The 19,892-nt window shown below is 35.5% G+C and overlaps 3 protein-coding genes across 5 annotated transcripts; 1 reads left to right on the top strand and 2 right to left on the bottom strand.

Moving 5' to 3' along the window:
• The first annotated feature begins 1,886 nt into the window (after window positions 1-1,886).
• Window positions 1,887-17,450, top strand: LOC110706327 (myb family transcription factor PHL8-like). Of its 3 annotated transcripts, XM_021884234.1 has the most exons (8): window positions 1,887-2,018; window positions 9,275-12,363; window positions 12,505-12,581; window positions 15,792-15,896; window positions 16,028-16,104; window positions 16,204-16,367; window positions 16,448-16,517; window positions 16,601-17,450. In XM_021884234.1, the coding sequence occupies exons 4-8, from the start codon at window positions 15,794-15,796 to the stop codon at window positions 17,189-17,191; spliced, it is 1,005 nt and encodes a 334-aa protein (XP_021739926.1). In that variant the 5' UTR covers window positions 1,887-2,018; window positions 9,275-12,363; window positions 12,505-12,581; window positions 15,792-15,793; the 3' UTR covers window positions 17,192-17,450. The 3 variants fall into 3 exon arrangements, with proteins under 3 accessions (XP_021739926.1, XP_021739927.1, XP_021739925.1); XM_021884235.1 differs by lacking the exons at window positions 1,887-2,018; window positions 9,275-12,363; window positions 12,505-12,581 and adding an exon at window positions 12,726-12,950; XM_021884233.1 differs by lacking the exons at window positions 1,887-2,018; window positions 9,275-12,363; window positions 12,505-12,581 and having other exon boundaries at window positions 14,257-15,896.
• LOC110706423 lies at window positions 2,514-5,280 on the bottom strand. Its single transcript, XM_021884346.1, has 4 exons — window positions 4,819-5,280; window positions 3,670-4,637; window positions 2,862-3,530; window positions 2,514-2,607 (listed from the first exon to the last, which is right to left on the bottom strand). Exons 1-4 carry the CDS (start codon window positions 5,278-5,280, stop codon window positions 2,514-2,516), a joined length of 2,193 nt encoding a protein of 730 aa, XP_021740038.1.
• LOC110706422 lies at window positions 6,087-7,021 on the bottom strand. Its single transcript, XM_021884345.1, has 2 exons — window positions 6,800-7,021; window positions 6,087-6,695 (listed from the first exon to the last, which is right to left on the bottom strand). Exons 1-2 carry the CDS (start codon window positions 7,019-7,021, stop codon window positions 6,087-6,089), a joined length of 831 nt encoding a protein of 276 aa, XP_021740037.1.
• Window positions 17,451-19,892: the final 2,442 nt, after the last annotated feature.

Raw genomic sequence — 19,892 nt, 5'->3', positions numbered from 1 at the left:
CTGTTACACAGAAAAGTCAGAACCTGGTGGTACATGTAATAAACTTCTCATGTAATGCTAGATCTTCTGCTTTATAAATGGTAATAAAAAAAGCATGCATAGTGTCATGAGATCATTATTCTAAGCAAGATTGTATCTTTCAGTCGCGGTTGGATTATTACTAAAATGTTTCAGTGTTCACTTATTCATGATTCAGACAGGCAGCACTGCAGCATGTAGCCGATGATTTTACTGATTTCTCATACTAACATTATCACAAGTACAATTGATGTAAAATAGTAAAGTGAATATTTGAACTGACTAACATGCCCAAATACATCTAAGGAATCACAGAAAACTTAATGCAAATCGTTCAACCAATTACGAACAATTATCATTCATCCAATCAGCAAATTCATAATCACTCTTCTTATATAGAAAACCTTTACCAGCCTATTTTTGGTAAAGTCTCTGAATTTGGTCTAATTTTATAAGTAAAATGATACTAAAGCATTTATGAATAACTCAACACATTCTTAGTAAATTTTCATTACCAATTTACCATGTTATACATCGGTAAAGTGGTAACATTACCACGGACAATGACATACTACTTTATTGTCATGTTAGACTACCAAAATCGTAATATATTATCATCAACCAAATGTCATGTTAGACTACTAAAATCGTAATAAATTACCATCAACCAAACAAGCGGTTAGTTTATTCGGAAAAAAAAAAAGTCTACGTGGCACACATCCAAGGAATCAAAAGCTATAAAGATTGAAAGGGGTAATCTTGAATGACAACTTTCATTGAGGACTTTCATCAAACACCTTTCAATCAAAGTACAACAACACAAGTCAACTCAATAATTCCCTCAATGGAGTAGGACCCACAATTTGTTGAGATTGGATTTCATCGTATCAATTCAAGGGATGAAAAGAAATCTAAGATTAGACACTTTAAATTAATCATAAAAGCCTAAATTATAAGAGCAAAAACATGAATTAAAAAAGATAGTGGGAAGATAAATAACAAGTGGGTTTGATGTGTGAGCCACTTACTTATAATGAAGTAATAGCTTATCTCTTTGCAATTTGTAAAATCATAAAAGTTAAGCACTTTGCTCCATTAGCTAGATCTCATCATTAAGCTACAAGATTTCAATGGATAATAATGCCATTATTCTACAAAAATTACAACATTTTGTTTTTTTCTTTTTGTTTCGTGTTTTGTAATCAAGATTCAAGATATTGGCTTTGGGCTTTATGTCTGAAATCAAGAAGTTAGCCCAACCTTAACAAGAAGTCTACAACATAAAACAATTGCATACTTGCTTCGTTTCGAATAATTGACATGTTCACTTGGACACGTACTCATATAGTTTGAAAATCTTACATGCTCGTAATACAAAAATGTGTTGTTTACTGATTTGTATGGTAAAGTTGGTGGATTTTGTTTTAATGAAATATACACTATGCTATGGAATCGGAATCAATAGAATAAACTCCTAGTCTACTATGTACAAGTATTTAATACGAGTAACATATATTTTCTCCGTTTCATATTAGATAACATGTTTGTCAATATATATTTTATAATAAAATACATCCTTTATTATATATTAGTAAAAATTATAAAATTTGACATCTAAAAACTAGGTATTGAGACGAATTTAACAAGACTCCACATAACTATATTTTTTTCTCATCACGAAGCCACAAAACGAAATCAAAGCAAGTTATGTGAATAGTACACAAGTCAAATTGTGTCATCTTGTAACGAAAAAAGTATCGAGATACAAAATTTGTTTTAATACATTAAAAAAAAATTATGAGTAAAATTAGTCGTAGTCGTATATGAATAGTGAAAAAAAGCTCGTCAGAATTTGGTTATTTGTCTGGAGTCTGGACCAAAATGGTTTGGGCTTAATTATCCTCTTTGTTTCCACCTAAAACATCCCGTTTCTTCAATTCTCCTTTCAACAGTTCGTCAATGATCACACTTGCTGACTTTATTGTGAGCGCCTTTCTTAGGTAAATTCTTATTCATAGAATTCCTATTTTGCTGTATTTTTGTTATAATTCTTATTCTAAATTTCTGGGTAATTTTCCCTTTTTAGTGGATATGATATGAATTTTTCAATGCAAATTATAACCCATTTCTATATTTGTTTCAATGATATGATATCAATTTTTCATTGCAATATGGCTGTTGATTTAAAGAATATTTAAGCTCTTTTCGATTTTAATCAGAAATTTATAATTTTCAAAAAGTTCTGAACATATTAACCCTAAACTTATCTTACATGAATCTGAATTGAACTTGTCTTCCCCTAAATTCTACTTATCTTGATACTTAAGATTAATTTTTTTGTAAGAAAAAAATAGCAATTACTATAATTTATAATGAGATCTTTCTTCTCTCAATACAAAGACCTAAACTTGAACTTAATATTTTTTTTTGAAATAAGGGATGCATTAATTAGTTAATAGGTATATTACAAGCAATAATCGCTAGGACATCACCAGTCAAAGGGGACAAATTGTTTTCAGTGCTACTGCGTTGCTCTCCCTCTTCTCAATTTCAAAGAGCATATCCAGATGGAGGTCCATTCTCAGGTCCCTGCATTTTGATAGCAGTGAAGGTGCATTAGCCATACAAGCATTGGAACTGATTTCATCAATTGCCCTCTTTGCATCAGAAACTAGGATGGAATTCAATGGCTTTTAGTTCTGCTTCATGGCTAGAAGGGAGATACCCCTTCCAACTTATACCAACAATCCAAGAGCCCCTGCTGTCTCTACACACCACTGCACAACCCGACTCTTTGGTGGAAGATACAAAGGAAGCATCACAATTGACTTTCTTTGTTATACTTCGTAGAGAAGTAGAACTCCGAAGCAGCCCAAATACACTGGGAGATTGCAGTAGAAAGAGGGATGTTTGTTTTGGAAAAAAGCCAAGCGTTTCGCCTTAACCATAAATGCCACAGAACAAAACAAAACATGACATTCCAAGGGATTGAATAGGAGGTGATTGTATCAAGCTTCAGATTATAGGACAACCACTCAAGCCAAGAGTCGTCACCCGAGAAAAGGGAAGGGCAAGTGACAGAGTTCCAGAATTCGGATGCTCGAGTGCAATGGATGAAAACATGAGAACAAGTCTCATCTTCACCAGGGCAGAACTGACATTTAGGAGAGAAATTTTGTATTTTCTTTGATAGATTTTCTCTGTGAGGAATTCGCTCCCATGCTAGGAGCCAAAGAAATGTCTTGATTTTTGGGAAAGTGTTAGATTTCCAAATCAACTCCCAATTGAAAGGTGGCGCATGAAGGTTATCAAGAGATTGAATTGCAAGTTTGGCTTTTTTTGAGTCAAATTTACTCTTTAGGGTCCAACTAGAGAAGTGAGAATCCTTGTTTGCGCTGAAGAAAACTGATTGGATGAGATCAAACAACTGATCCGAGAGAGGGAAGGTGATCTTTTCCTCCATCTGATTTTTGGAGCAAGAATGAATAGCAGAAAGAGGGAGGGCTAGAGAGCTGAGATTAACTGGGCCACACAAAAAATCACGAAGATAAGAATGCATCAACCATTTATCCTCCCAAAGACTTATGATCGAACCATCACCAACATCCCAAACAATACTCTCCTTGAAAAAAGGCCAAGCCTTACCCAAACCTTTCCAAATGAAGGATCCCTTGGAAAATGGAGTTGGATTGGGTTTTTTTGTCAATGTAGATTTCCTTTAGCAGATTGGCGGCCCATCCTTTATTGTTGTAGACGGACCAGCACATTTTAGCAAGGGAAATGGAATTAAGTTGGTGATGTTTGGTAAAACCCAACCCACCATCTTCTTTGGGCTTGCAAACCTTATCCCATGACACCCAAGTTATCTTTTTCTGATGGGTCGAGCTACCCCAAAGAAAATTCGAGCAAATGGAGTCCAGATTTGAATTCAAGTACTTGGGGATCCAAATGGATTGCATGAAGTATCTAGGGATGGCTTGAAGGGAGGATTGGATAAGAATTTGTCTTCCGGCCTTGGTTAAAGACTTGCTCTTCCAAGTAGCTAACTTTGCACCTAATTTATCAACCAAACCTTGGAGGTTTCTTTTGGAAGGCTTTTTGGATGAGAGGGGAAAACCTAGGTATTTACCTAGATCCGAGGTTGCGGTGATGTTTAGCTCTTGCTCAAACTCATCAATCATGGATTGAGGGGTGGGAGAAAAAAGGATTGAACTTTTTTGGTCATTCATTTTTTGGCCGGAGAGGGTGTAGAAAGAAGAAAGGGTTGAGGCCAAAGCTTTAAGAGTTTTTTTGTCGGTTTGACCAAAAAGGAGGACATCATCCGCAAACAAAAGGTGAGAGATGTTTGTTTTCCCCACTCTAAAACGGAATGGACTCCAACTCTTACGATCACACTCCTTGTGGATCATTCTTGAAAAGTATTCCATACAAATAATGAATAGATAAGGGGAGAGAGGGTCTCCTTGGCGCAATCCTCTAGAGGGAGTGAAGGATCTAGAAAGGTGGCCATTTATTAAAATGGAGGAGGAGACGGAGGTGACACAACTCATAATGAGGTCAATTGTATCAAGGGAGAAATTGAAATAGTGAAGACAAAATTTGGTAAAAGGCATTCTAGCCTATCATAAGCTTTTTCGAGGTCAATTTTCAAAGCAAAGGTTCCTTTCCTCTCTTTTTCTTACCCATGGAGTGGACAATTTCCGAAGCAATTATGAAATTTATTTCCGTGCCCCGACCGGGGAGGAAACTATTTTGATTTGGAGAAATAATAGAATTTAGGTGGGGCCTAATTCTATTAACCAAAATATTTGAGACAAATTTGTAACAACAATTCACAAGGCTTATAGGCCTATAACTCGTGATTTTGGTTGGATTTTGAACTTTAGGGATAAGACAAATGATCGTTTTATTAAGAGCAGTAGGAATAGTTTTTGAGTGGAAAATGGAAGAAATAAGGTTGAAACAATCTAAATGGATTGTTTCCCAAAATTTTTGGAAGAAAAGGGCATGGAATCCGTCTTCTCCCGGGGATTTTAAAGCTCCAATTGAAAACACGGCTTCCTTCAATTCGGGTATGGTTGGGAGATGGGCACACGACAATCTCGGCAAATTTTGGACAACCGCTTCTTGATACAATTGGATCCAAGACGGAGTAGCCCAAAATCTGTCAAGTCTTTCGAAAATCGGAGAATTCCTCCTCTTATTGAACCAAGTGTATTTATGACCGGTATAACCCAAGTCCAACAAATTACAAATGTCCATTGTATCTTTATATGCTCGCATTTGATCCACGGGATGAGGATTCCCACCCCATTTTTCATGAGAAAAACAAATGTCATTAAAGTCGCCACATACCAGCCACGGAAGGTTGATAGTTGGCGCCAAATTGATTAACTCCCCCCACAATTCTAGTCTACCTTTAAAACAAGTACTAGCATAAATGACGGAAATAAAAAAGGGGGCTTTATTGGCTACCTGATCAGGGAACTTTACTGGCAGGTAATAGGCTTTACCGGGCTGGGCTGAGGACGGCAATGTTGGATCGCCCTGATTAAAGCTTGGGTTTTTTCTTTCTTTTTTTGTCTGATTTCCATTTTTTTTTGAAGGGAGGAGAGGGAGGAGGGAGAAACTCAATTTTCTTCTGGGGAAGAACCATAATAGAAAGGGGGTGGTTTAAAGTTTGAAAATCGCCGGATATTGGGAGTGGCGATGGAGGTAAGGTGATAGGACAGGGGAGGTGACAAGGCATGGTCAGGCGGCGACAGTCAGAGAGAAAATTGGGAATGATGAAAAAAAGATTATGGGAGGATTTTCGGGTCAGGGATATAGGAATTTCCGAAGGTTTATTCAAATGAAGGGTCCCACACAATTTTTCTTCCAAATTTAACACTTGGAACTGATTTGTCGTATTGACCTTTCTCAAAGAAGAACCTTTTGGTAGGTGGTCCCTAGAATTAACCTTAAATTGTCCAGAGGATAAAGAGGACAAGGATGCACTTTTTGCTGGAACTATTTGCCACCCACCATCTGAGGTTTCGACTGAGGAACTTTGAGTATGGATTTTGATTTTATCTGAAGCATTGGTGATAGCTGAAGACTGTTTTGGATTTTTTTTGGGAGGTAGCTTGCGAGCTCTGATTAGCTGGGTGTTTCTGAAACGATTGCTTTGGAGTTGGCTCTTTGTAACAAATTTCTTGCTTGATATTCCTAAACCAAATGTGATTCTTCTTTGGAAGATCCTCATTGATCAATACAAGAATTCTCGCCGTTCTCATTGCTCTGGAGTTGTCTCTTTTAACAAAGGAGCCGATTGCATTACCAATTTTTGACAACATAGTAATGTTGTTTAGCTCAGCAGGGAGCTCAGGAAGTTCAACCCATAAGGCCACTCTGTTTAGAGGAGCACTTGATGGTTTGAACCCGGGTTTCCACTTCTCTACTGCTATGAATGCACCATTTAACAACCAAGGACCCTTGCCAAGCACACGATCTAGATCCTCTTGATGGCTGAACTTAGAAATGAAGTAACCTTTTCCAATTGGAAAGGTTGAGGTTGGAGTTTTTGGTTTCCAGAGTTTGTTGAGATTCTCAGCATAGAACTCAGTGGAGAATGACTTCCCGCAAGGTTTAGAAATGATTGAATCAATCCAGTTAGAACAAAAAGACTCATATTCAGCCTTTTCAATAGGGATAAACAACTCAGAGTCAGCATTGAACTCAGCTGGGGGGTGGAGGCTGCTTGGATACAAACAGGGGATGTAGACTGTTTATTCTTTAGCACCTCAAGGAAGGATTGGTTTGATCGGAGAGGTGAAGGGGTGACAAGGGATAGGGTAGGAGGAAGAGAGGAAGAAAGGGTGGAGGATTGGAGTGGTGAAGACTGAGGGCGTTGTAGAAGGGGTGGAGCAAGAGAGGATGATGGTTGTGCTTGGGAAAAGATTGGTGTTGGGGGCTGTTGTTTGGATGGGGTTGGGGACTCTCTCTCACTAACTTTCTCTCTCATCCTGTAGAAATGCTTACTAATTGGAGATGTATTTAAACTTGAACTTAATTAATACATGTATGAACTTATAAAACTGAAATAAGTGAAAATAAGGCGAGGAGAGCAAAGCTTATGGATAAACATTTTAGAGAAAATGAGAATAAAATTTGGGGATGTTGAGAGATTGAGAGTAATAAACCAACAAAATTGAGTTTTGGGTTAACTACTTGTATTATGTGACAATCCTATGTGGTGCTCTCAATGCTCATATACTTGTATTACTTTGTAGATTACATTTCCCTTGATTTCAAGGATATCATGAATATGTACTAAGGTAGAATTTGTCCACATGCGACTTAATTTTAGCCTTAACACCATTTTGAATGCCAGTATGATCACTGCTTAATTAGGGAAGAGGGGGGAGGGGATTTGTTTGGGTGTTTCTAAGGACATTACAAGAAAAAATTACTATATCGAGGATATTTATTGCTATATTTGGGATTGATTGGATTTATGAGATTAAGGTCCTAAATAACAATGTACTCCTTTGTTTAGATACTAATGGTGGAGTATGGAATCTTGATTGTTTTGTTATCTCACAATAAGTTTGTTTACTACCGAAAAGAAGGCCTTTTTTCATGATGTCATTTTTGCTTCTTTTACTTATTACCAACAATTTTAGAGTATAGACTATTGATCAATGTTTTGTTGTACTCTGGTTCTTTAATTTGTACTTTTGTAGTATTTACTTGGATATACTAATTAAAATTAATAGTCAAAATCAACATACTTTGACTTTGACAACAAAAGTCAAGCGTAACCTGTCATATTGGTATAGATTGTGAATATGAGTATGTCTTATTTGAAGTTAAGTACAAGTTTACACATATCTCAGACTACTCTAGCTCTGCTCGGAAAGATTCTTTATTTGGGGTTTTTAAATTGAAGTGTCCTAATATTTCTATGCATACCCAAATAACCCAATATGCCTATCGTACTTGGACATGATACTAGGGTTCAAATTCCTAATAAGAGCATGACACTCTTGGATTAGGAGGTTCATATGATAGGCCTTTGGGCTTATATCTGGGAATGTTTGTCGTAGTTTGGCTGCAGCCAATTGACATGGGGGAAATGTCCTGTACACCCTTCACCTGTGACAAACACTTATCCTGAATGTACAAATGAAACAAAAGTGCCTAAGGTATTTTATCAAATAAAATACTTTTGATCCATGCTTTATTTTTTAGGTTTGATGAGTTTCATAGAGGTGAAAGTAGTGGATAATGGTTGTCGGATTGAAAGTAAATTCAGAAGTTTGTTTTGGAATGAACTGATATTGTGAGGCAGAAGTACCAATGGCTGATTTCTAAAAAGAATATGTATGGTACAAGTTAGGTCAGGTCATCATAATATGAGTTGCATTTTGTGATGTATATGGTTTCAACCGATAAGATGTTTTTGCATAATAAAGTCTGATATGTAAATTAACGATGAGTCTATTACTAAAGAAAATCTCAAGCTATTGAATTTGATGTTTATTATTCATCTTTTTTGCTTTTATTTCAACAACTTGATTTTGCTTGTCAATGGCAAGAACTGTACTTTAGTCTTTATGTTTTGCTTGTTACTTGTTTTAAATGTTGTACATGGAATTACTTTTCAAAGCTATATTTAACTTTTGGATTCCGTCTAATGTGGCAAGGTGCTCTTCCTTATAAATGAAGCAGTGTGATTGCTGTATCACAGTCAATGAAATAAGCATTAATATAGCTTGGAAGTTTGAAACAATTGCTGATTCTCTTAGGCAAACGTAAAGATTTCAATATTTCCATTTTCTATTGTCGTTTTCCTAGAAAAGATGCGGTATGATTGTTTGAAAGAGCCTGTCAAAGCTGTACAAGTTTATGCTTGGGTTTCAAAGTCCTAATCATTGTCACTATTAATCAACTGTTAATCTGTGTTTTGTCTGTTCTTTTTTGCTTGTCATCTCTGTAATCAGAGTTTGCCACTTTTTCCCACTACAAACATATTACTTAACCCATACATGACAACTTTGATAATCATCATATTTGATTATGATCTGTTTGAACATAAAATAAGAACGTGCCAAATCGTCTACATATTTCTTGTTAACACTGATATGAATTTAGGAAGCATAGTTTGTAACCCAAATTATTATGTGCTTGACTGGGATGACTCTTTTAACTTGTCTATAATTGATTCCAGCACATTTCTAATTCTCTGTTTCCTCTGATATCCTATCACGTACAGATCTGTAGATGCTATATGTGATTTTTGATGTGAGGTTGAAGCAAGAAAAAATACCCAATGTGTCATCGCAGGAGAAGTGGTGGGCGTGGTTACTGCATGCTTGAAGATAAACAATATCCTAATGACAATATCAAAAATTTGGCAAGATTTACTCTTTCCCTAGTATTTCAGTTGCTTCTTAGTACTGTGAAGACAGAACTATGATGAATTGAATATTGTTGCTAATTTCGGTAATGTTAGACTGATGTGTCATGTAGTTCATCTTCTGTCTGCATATAATCATCTCTCTCTGAAATTGCACACTTAAAAGTTATAAGGATATTTATAGCTAGTACAGCGGGATTATAGAAGCTATTGTGTTGAAATGTTGAATATTGCTATAAAGGTGGATTGGGGCATAGGAGAACGGATTTTGCCACAATTATGTCTCAGTTTGAGAGGCTTATCATCTTTGTTTTGTTAATATTAGATTTTTCATCCATTAGGTTAGCCTCTAATGCATAGAAGAAAAAAATATGACCATTGCTTTCTTATGTTTGCGTGAATTGTCTGATTGCAGGTTAAGCATCTGAAGTTGCCTTTACATAAAATGAGTTTGTGACATTTGTGCTACATGAAAATTGTTTGAACTCTTAATTTTATGTAATGGCATGATTTCACTAAGCAGTCCGCCAAGCTGGCATTGGACATATTTAGTTAAATTGGCTATATATCAATATATGTGCACTCTAGATTAATAGAAATTGAAACAAAAACCAAACTTCATATATGCATTCCTATGTTACCTGGACTTATCTTGGGAAACCTCATAGCAGACACAATCACATAAGTTGGCATTGTAAGGTAAAAGTTTCATGCTTTTGGTCCTAGATGAAAGTATTGAAGTAAATTATACCTATGTTGGAGTGTTTAAGGATGTGCACTAGTACTTAAAGTGAAATGGAGAGTTCGAGTAATACCATTGATGCGTTTCCCATTCTGATCTTAGTAGTGATTTGTGCAATGGAATGACTGGTTCTTGTCGTATTTTGGAGGACTTTTAAGGAGTAGGTGGAATTACAAATCATACCTTTGCCAGGTTTCTTTGTTGATAAGACTGGAAAAAAGTAGCATTATTCAGGAATCTTTTAACCACTAACAAAACTCGCATAGCTGGAGAGTTTTAAGTGTTTACTTACCTTTCCTTCTTTAATGTTTATGGCTTCCAGTATAACATGCTGTCAGGATTTATGCTTTAGCCTTTCCTTGTAAATTATTGTTGTCCATGGTAAGTTTTTCATGAGAATTGAGAACAACTTTTCAGTGCTATGAATTTCTGTGCTACTGCATACGCATGGTTGCATGGAGACTCAAAGCACATTTTTTTTGTTTCTTGTTTCCACTTGGTATGGCTGAAATTATCAGTGGGCTGATATGCTTCCGAAGTGTTTTACATTGTAGCTAAAAACATAAGTTTGGTTTGCTGTGCTAAATTTTTAAGTCATTATACCTCTTTCCCTTCCTAGCATTGTGAATTGATAGTCTTAAGTTTTTAGTTTTAAATCAGTGTAATTGTAGCCACGACATTGGACATAAACATGTTATACCATTGGACATAAACATGTTATAGTGTCTTAACGACATTCTGTGTGTGGAATGGCCAAGTAAAGAGGAGGTTTATGATGTATGCACTCTTATTCCTGTGATTACAACTATGTTACTCAGACTTTAGAACTATGTACATGTTTATGTGTTGAACTTTAAATGAAAATGTTCTTTCTTTAGTCCAATATGGAGTGTCAAGTATCCATATAATTGGTCGAAGTATCAAGGATCACGGGTATGTGAATTAAAATGATGAGCTCAAACTATATAAGATTGCAGAGTAACTCAAAGATGTATATTTGTTTGCTCTGATTTGATATGTGATTAGCTAACATACTTTTTTGAAGTAGGAGTCAACTTATTGTGATATAATTCGTATAAGACAACAGAACACCTTCCAAATCTATACTAGTATTTTCAGATCATATAAAAATCAGTTTAGTTCTGGATTATACTAGGTTACCTAATATCAGCAGACTCAGTGACATAAAATGACATTACTATACTGTAGAAAGGGCTTGGAAAAATTGAACACAAGATTGAAGATTTCATGGCTATGCTAGCTTTAGGCTCCCGTTTGGCGTTTGTGGAAGTGTCCTGTGCTTGTTGCAAGTAAAGTTTTGCAGTATTATTAGTTTCACTTTGAAATAATGTGGTATCAGAAAATAATGCTTATTATCCTGTCATCTATGAATAAGTCTTGATCAAATTATACAATGGAATATTTTAACAGTGATTCTGGTTTGTCTATGTGATTAAATTGTGGGGTCTTTGACAAAGACATTCTGTTTGTAATGGTTCTAGGTATTATATCATGACAAACGAGGGAAATTAAATTATTCTTTCTCACTTGTTGAAATTATGATGATTTATATCCACTGTTAGTTGGCCTGGTTATACTTTTTTGAAGCGTTGTATATTCTGCATCAATCTATAACAAACCTCGAAAATAGAACTAGTACACAAATTACTATTGAGGGTATATTGATGCTATAATCTGTGACTTATAAATTTCAGTATTAAATCAGATGAAAGAATCTAACTTATTGTCCTTGCTCAATGTTTGCCTCTGACAACCTGTATGCAGAATATAATATGTACTCCATATGTAGCTGGATGCTGATATAATTGTTCCTGATAATTATAAATCTCTCTTACTAAGTTTAGTCGTCACATTACTAGTCCAAATTACACCAGCAACTGTATTATGGATCGAGAGAATAATTCTAAGCTATATTTATTATTATGTCTGAATGTCACACGTATATCTGACTATCCTTATCTGCCAATTCATTGCCAATCATTTTATGCTTATCAAATATCAATTGTTTTCTTGTTTTTGGGAGAGGGGGGGGAGAGGGGATTCTGTCACTTTGCTGCCCCAGGTTCCCTTCCAAAGAGGGAATTTCAAGAAATGATAAGTTGATGGACCATCGCCGAATACAGTTCTTGACCTGTAGACATCGAACTTGCACGTGGAATGTCGAACATCTGTTCAATTTGGGGTAATGCTTATTTACTTTTCAACTATTTATTTATCTAAGTTAAACCAGTTTGTTTATACCTTGATGTAAATAGTAAATTGTCATGTAAAAGTAAAAACAAAAAAATAGATGCTAACTACTTATTCTTTTCTTCTTTTCAAGTCCAAAGTGATCGTAAATCAGAAGTAACTACAGAAAGGTGAATTTAAACGTGTGACATACTGCTCGCGTCATTTTCAGTAAGTATGACATTTTCATTTGTATTAGTTTGCAGCAACTGAATGAATTTTACTTTGTAGGAGTGGTGGTGACTTGGGGTTCTTTTTTTGATTCCTGAGACCATATTCTTTTCATTTTGATGTTCATGCTTTTGGCTTTATAAAAACATCTTCTTCACGAGGTCCCTACCGAATAATAATTGATGAGGAAGGAACCACCTTTGCCCCTCTTAAGAAAACTTTTTATGTTTTAAATCACAACAACTTCACCTTCAAACCAAAAAAATTACACAGGATTCTTTCAGCATCATCCCCAGAATCTACTTTACTTATTATGGAATATATTAAAGCGATTAAAGAGCTAAGTACATCAGCTAGCTAAAGAGAAAGGTTCATCAACATTTCTTTTTTTTTGCTTGTTTTACAAATCTTTGGGCCACATTTCATCATAGACTCTGTTACATAAAAATTGATTCCTTTCTTTCATTATGACGAGTATATGATTAATGTGTTTTTATCGTCACTGATCATTTTGATTATATGCAATAATCCCTACATGTATATGTCAAAGTATTGTGGACCAACCAGTTAAGATCCCCAGGTTTAAAGTCCCCTGTATGCTTTCAGCATACAAAAGCATTGTCCCTTAATATGTGCTCTTAATTTTTTTCTTTTTATCTCCCCTTTAATAGTTGAAGTTCTTTTTTCATCTAATGTTACCTGGTATCTAATCTTTTTCTCTTTTTCACATCCTGGAAATTATTTTACAATGCATCAGAACATGTAATTGTATGGCACTAAGATAGCAGCACTTTAGAAAATCAATGATTAAATTCTGATTCCCCTTAGTTATCAAACACTTAGACCGTTACCCAAGAAATCTAAAGGAAGATCAATCTTGATCAATTTGACTTTTTGGATATGTTGTTCGCCATATTATGCTTCTTTACTTTTTCCCCTTTTCTTTCGTGATTAACACTTTGCTATCTTAAGTTTTAGCTTGTTTTAGGATATGGATTACAGGCCTAATCTAGTATGCGAAATGTATACTTTCTTTATTCATCATTGAAGTGTTATCAATCGTGTTAAGTGGATTGCTTTATATTGTTTGAAGATAAAAACTAGATATGACCACTTTTAAGCATTTCCATTAATAATATTCTAGTGTACGTTAGGTCGTTACCTCCTCTAATGAAGATTAGCTTTCAAGTCTTCTGCTAATGAGAAAATAATAGAGAGAGGATATTTTTTTCCTAACTTGTTTGCCTGTTGCTAAAATCAGAGTTGGTAACATGCTTTCTAATTGTACCATCTCCTTCTAGGTCTGAGCCTTGATATATTATTAGCGCGACTAGACATGTACATTAAGTGTGCATAGAATTTTCATTTCATATACTTCTATTGGCTCAGCAATTTTCTTGGTAAAAATAAGTTATGGAGAGAAATTTTCATGCATACTTATGATTATTATCCCGCACTAATTGAGCTATTATAGACTTATAGTCGTATTTTCCACTAGTGGCGGACCTAGGAATTTACCTAAGTTTAAACCAAATTATATACATCATATCTAATTTGTAACTCTAATCAAATTTATTGGGTCTGCTCCTAACTTCACCCTGAAATTTCACATGCATCATTAGAAGTTTTACAGGAGAAGATTATGGTAATTTTAATCTTTTCCTGTTACTTTGAAAGAACTACTATATGCAATTGCAGATGTAGTTAAGGAATATTAAACAGGGAAAGTACAACAGAATTAACTTTTCTGGTCAAGCTAATCATTATTTAGACAAAACTAGACTTGGAGCTGAAGGATAGAACCTAATCTTAGCTGCAAGTACCTTTTACCCCTATTATTCATTACAGTAAAGCCTAGAGCATATCAACGGAGCGGAGCCAGTGATAAGTTGTTCTAAAACTGCTTGTAAATATTCTCAGAACAAAATAAAGGGGATATTTTCTGAGTTCTGTAACATTATCAGTATATAATGCTCACGGGCTCACGGCTCCTAAAATCTGATTCTCTGTGCATGGATAATTCTGCTGATATGCGGTTTCATCTTTGTCTATTCCTAGTAGAGATAAGAGGATAGGAGGGGTATGGTCTTCGGAATTCATATTCTTATTCATATTCATATTCAGTTACATTGAACTGGCTGATTTGACTCTCATTTGGGTTGTAGTAGATGATACAGATGGCTTGAGTGTGCCCCAAAATCTATCAATTGATTCTTTGGTTCCTTTTAGCTTACAAGGAACAATAAGAATCTGACAATTTCAACCACATGAAAGAAAATTTGGGAAAGAAAAGTAATAAGAGAGAATACATTATAGGTCTAATATCCTTTCAATCATAAATATCCCATTCAAACAAACAATTCCAATCAATGATAGTTTATTTTACCTGATCCATCCTATTTTACTCGCTCCATATTCTAATGACATAATTTTTGACATAAGATGTACAGAAACGTAGGTGGATGACTGTGAAATTTAAGGGGATAAGATAGGTAAATTAGGACATTCCAAAAGCGAAAACGATGTAGGTAAATTGAGACGTGGAGAGTATCTTTTTTTCCGCATCTACACTCTATTTCTTTATTATGGTGGGGCTATCTAATTCCCCTGGGAATAAGAGAGGAAGGAGAGGGTGAAGGAAGATACAAACAAAGGCTACACTTTTATTCCTTTTCTTTTCTTTGTATTTCTATCCTTTTGAGACTCCATGTTGAAGTGTGTTGCTTTCTCTGTTTTTCCTGTCTCAGTGAGATTCTCTCCCACTTCCCTTCAAGTCAAAGGACATAGGAGAGGTAACTCAAGTTAAAAACCTGTAAATTAAAATAAATAAATAAAAACAATGGTAATTATTTTTTTTTTACAAAAACTAAAAAATAAAAAAGGTGACATGAATATTTTTGGGAGGTGAGAGGAAAGCATCCCCAGCTCATGGGCATATATTCCTTATAGAACCCCACTTAAAATGTTTCCAGATATGGAGTGAGAACATAGGACAAGTTCAACCAACTTCTCATTTTTTTATATAAAAAGAACCCACTTCTCCTGCTTATTTTGAAGCATCAGAGCTTCAAGGGTCAGAGTTACCTTATTCTGTATTAAACTACTTGTATTAGTCTTACTATTTATATGCTTCTTTGGCTATTTTCCTACCTGTCATTCCTCCATAAAAATACTGAAACATGGGTCATCTTCAAAATTTGCAAACTCAAGACATGAACTTGGTCTTATCTACTGATGCTAAGCCTAGGCTCAGATGGACACCGGATCTTCACCAACGATTTGTCGAAGCAGTTGATCAGCTTGGTGGTGCTAACAGTTGCGTAGCGAATCCCTTCATTCTTTTTCTCTTGTAATTGTTTTGTTTTCTATAACATTAGCTCATCTTACAATATTTCTATATGTTCTCATTCAATACTTTCTTTTTCATTTATTCATTAATCAAGCAGAAGCAACGCCGAAGGGTCTTATGAGAGTGATAGGCATACCAGGACTTACTTTGTATCACCTGAAGAGTCATTTACAGGCAATTCATCTACTGCTTCTGTCACCTTAGCTAATATTCTTTAGCTTCTAGAAAGAGCAGAGTTTTTTTGAAGTACACATCGTTTTTCGATCATTGCAGAAATTCAGGCTTGGAAAGAATCATCAGCACATTCAGCAATCAGAAACCTGCAGTGAATCTAAACCAGATGATGCAGATTATGAAGAAAGCCAGGCCATGGACACGCTTAATCTATTCGGCGAGGAAAAAGAAATAAATGATCCATCTCAAGAACAGATCAATGAGTAAGATTCATCAATGTTCGCCTTTTCTGTATTCAGATAAGATTTACATCTTTACTGATTCTTGTTCTCCTTCATTGCAGAAATGTTCAGATATCCGAGGCTATAAAAGTGCAGATGGAGGTACAAAAGAAACTTCATGAACAGATTGAGGTAAGAAGATACACATTTATCCTATGACAGTAATTCAATTTATCCTCATTATTTATGATGTGATAAATATCATGTTATTATAGGTACAAAGACACTTGCAGTTGCGAATCGAAGCTCAAGGAAAATATTTACAGAAGGTGCTGAAGAAAGCGCAGGAAACACTGTCAAGCTATAACTGCACAGCAGCAGGAGTCGAACATGCAAAAGCCGAACTTTCACAACTAGTCTCCATGGTTAGCACTTCATCATTCTCTGGTCTAACAGAGGTGACAGATTTATCACTAGAACAAAAGCATATAATGAGACATGCAGTATGTTCTGCTGAAAGCTCCTTGACTTCATCCGAGAGCTCGGAGCAGAAAGAAACAGGACTCGAAAACGAAGAGATTACCGATAAGGGTAGCCAAGAACAATGCCTATTTGTTCTCCCATTATTCGATCAATCGAGAACGAAAGGGTCGGGGCCGAGGAAGAGGAGCAGAAGCATAGTATTTGATAGCAACTGTGTAGAGCAAACAGACAGTAAGAAATCATGTAAACAAGGTTATGGAGAGGAAATGGGACATGGGCTAAAAAAGTTTGGACTTTTGGAGACAATTGATCTGAATAGCCAATGTGAGAATGACTTAGATTTAGGTCCAAGGCAAGCAATAGACTTGAATTCAAAGGAATAGAAATATTCAATGTGCATCTTTATTAGGTGCTTTTTAGTGGACCATTAAGCTAGATTATTGGCCCTTAATTTACGTATAATATAGTCATTTTTATGCGCCAAAATAGTGGGTTATAGGAGATAATGTTTGTTTATAATAACTTATCTGATATTGTTTGTATATTTTTGGACTTTCTGCCAACTTTTTAGAGTATATACTGAAAACAATTTATCTGTAATGTTATAGGAGTATGTGTACATAAAGTAGCTCACTTTTCTTATCTACATTTAGTCAAATTTGTACATCGGACCAAACTAGAAAACTTCCTACTAGACCAGTTTTTGTTAAAATCAAACCAGATCACCTTATTTCAAGTGAAGAGAACAATCAAGTTTTCAAAGGCAAATTTGTGGAGGATGGCGTCAAAAAACTTTCCCAATACGGATTACTAGCTACTCCATATCAGAGATCATAGTGGTGTTTGTGGAAACAATATGCTACATTTTAAAGTTGTATAAAACAAATTATACTCCCTTTAATACTTCATATAAAATAAGTGTAAGCCTAGCAATTGGGGTATTATAAAATTATAAGAAAATATAACAAAGTAGATACTTTGCATTTACGATTTACAATTAAACAACCAAATAATATATATAGGCGGATTTGGATTTAGATTCGATTGTTCTATTGGAGTTGGACTTGGATTTGGAGCTCCAAAAACTCCGATGGACATGGAATTGGATTTCACCTAATGGACTTAGATTTGGATTTAGACTTGGATTTGGATTTTGGGTCCAATTAATTTTTGGATTGAACCTGTATCCTTAGGCTCCGAATATCCGATCCATTGTCATTTTTAATACCACATTAATCAAAGTGAATTAGGTGAATAGTGTAAAAATTCAAAATATTTCACTAAAAATAACGGAGGGAGTAGATGGAAATATTTGAGTTGGCTCATCAAATTGCTCGATTTATTCTCTCCACTGAAAAATGGTTGGATGAGTTTCGTTCGTTCTTTTTTGTTTGTGCTATGATTTATTTGTTTTAAGTACAATTTTCAATGCACATGTTTTACACAAAGTTATAAATAGCATATTTAGGGTATTTCTTTCCTTCCTCCTCCATTTTCGGTTGAATATAAAAACAATTTGGTGAAAACCAACAAATAAATGCTGACATACTACAAAATGGTAGATCCCTCCCTACCTTCACAAGATCAATTAAGAAATTGTAGGCTAAATTGTTAAAGCTAAGGATAGTTAGGAGATTTGGACCCGACCTAAAATGACTTGATACAAACTTAACTCAATGTCTCAGCCTCATTCAATCCAAATGACACGATCTTAATTAAAATTGACCTAAAGTCTGAACTAAAACCCGACCGAACCCGAACCAACTCAAATGCGACCATATTATTGACTTGTAACTAGAGCTGTCAAAAGTTGACCCAACCCAAAATACCGACTTAAACCCGATTATTAACCGACCCAGCTGAACCCGAAAAAATGGTGATCCAAACCCGACCTGAAACCAATCATAGACCCAAGTTGACCCGAGTATGTGAGACCCGAACCCGAACATGAACTGACCTGGAGATGACCCGACCCGAAATCAACCCGACTTGTTATTGACCTGACCCGAATTTTACCAGACCTGTTACTAACCCGACCCAAAAATTCAACCCGATTTCTTACTAACCTAACTCGAAATCAACACGACTTGTTATTAACCCGACCTAAATTCAACCCAAATTGTTCCCGACCCGATATCAAATCACCTTAAATGCAATATAGACCACCTTATTATTGTTGATCAAAGCATTTTGTCTAGGGAGATCAAGTCGGTCCAAGCCAACAAAAGAAAGGAGCATCATCCTCAAATTTAAGAGTTAAATATAGTATATATTTGTTGTATGGTCAAAAAAGATAATTATCTTCCTAAATTATAAACTATAGTTCCCTACTATATTGTCATGTATATTATAGTCAAAGGAAATAATTAGCTTGATAAAAATGATAATTATCTATTTATAGTTAATTAGTTGAACTCGAATGTGACTTGACATGGAAATGACCCCACCTGATTGTAACCTGCAATTTATTGACTTGAAAATAACCCGACTTGACTCCGAGAATGACCTGACTTGAAAATGACCCAACATGATTATAACCCACAAATTATTGCCTAGAACCCGACTTCAACCCAAGAATGGCCCGACTTGAAAATGACCCGACCTTATTATAATCCGCAAATTATTGACTTGAACCGAACCCGACTCAAACCCGAGAATGACCCGACCTAATTCTAACCCGTAAATTATTGACTTGAACCGAACCCGACTCGAACCCGAGAATTACCCTAACCTGTTTTAACCCGAATTAAACTCGACCTATTGTTCACCCGACCCGATTGTAACCCGACATGTTATTAACCCGACCCAAACCAGATAAGAAGTATGACCCTACGTGACACGACTCCAGCATGACCCAACACAAACCCGACCCGCATAGGTTATGGATTTAATCCGAATTGACCCGACCCGAGTTGACCCAACCCACTCTTACCGACCCAACCCTGACCCGTTTACTCGAATTGACAGCTCTACCCGAAACCTCCAAAATTTCTCAAAAAGCGTGGATATAAGCCTTCAATTTTGCAGTTTTTTTTTACTTTTTTCATCCAAAAATAAAAATTGCCGAAATGTTTACCATGGTAC

This window comes from Chenopodium quinoa, unplaced genomic scaffold (assembly GCF_001683475.1).
Source record: "Chenopodium quinoa cultivar QQ74 unplaced genomic scaffold, ASM168347v1, whole genome shotgun sequence".
NCBI classification, from domain to species: Eukaryota; Viridiplantae; Streptophyta; class Magnoliopsida; order Caryophyllales; family Amaranthaceae; genus Chenopodium; species Chenopodium quinoa.
This window is presented reverse-complemented; position numbering and strand designations above follow the sequence as displayed.

Coding starts and splice junctions, on each gene's coding strand:
- LOC110706423 (XM_021884346.1), bottom strand. CDS start 5,280: ATGGACATTTGTAATTTGTTGGACTTGGGTTATACCGGTCATAAATAC. Junction 3,531..3,669: donor GGGATCCTTCATTTGGAAAG/GTTTGGGTAAGG, acceptor AGTTAATCTCAG/CTCTCTAGCCCTCCCTCTTT. Junction 2,608..2,861: donor GAGTTCTACTTCTCTACGAA/GTATAACAAAGA, acceptor ATCAAAATGCAG/GGACCTGAGAATGGACCTCC.
- LOC110706422 (XM_021884345.1), bottom strand. CDS start 7,021: ATGAGAGAGAAAGTTAGTGAGAGAGAGTCCCCAACCCCATCCAAACAA. Junction 6,696..6,799: donor CAAACCAATCCTTCCTTGAG/GTGCTAAAGAAT, acceptor CCTATTGAAAAG/GCTGAATATGAGTCTTTTTG.
- LOC110706327 (XM_021884233.1), top strand. CDS start 15,761: ATGGGTCATCTTCAAAATTTGCAAACTCAAGACATGAACTTGGTCTTA. Junction 16,105..16,203: donor ACCTGAAGAGTCATTTACAG/GCAATTCATCTA, acceptor CGATCATTGCAG/AAATTCAGGCTTGGAAAGAA. Junction 16,518..16,600: donor AACTTCATGAACAGATTGAG/GTAAGAAGATAC, acceptor ATGTTATTATAG/GTACAAAGACACTTGCAGTT.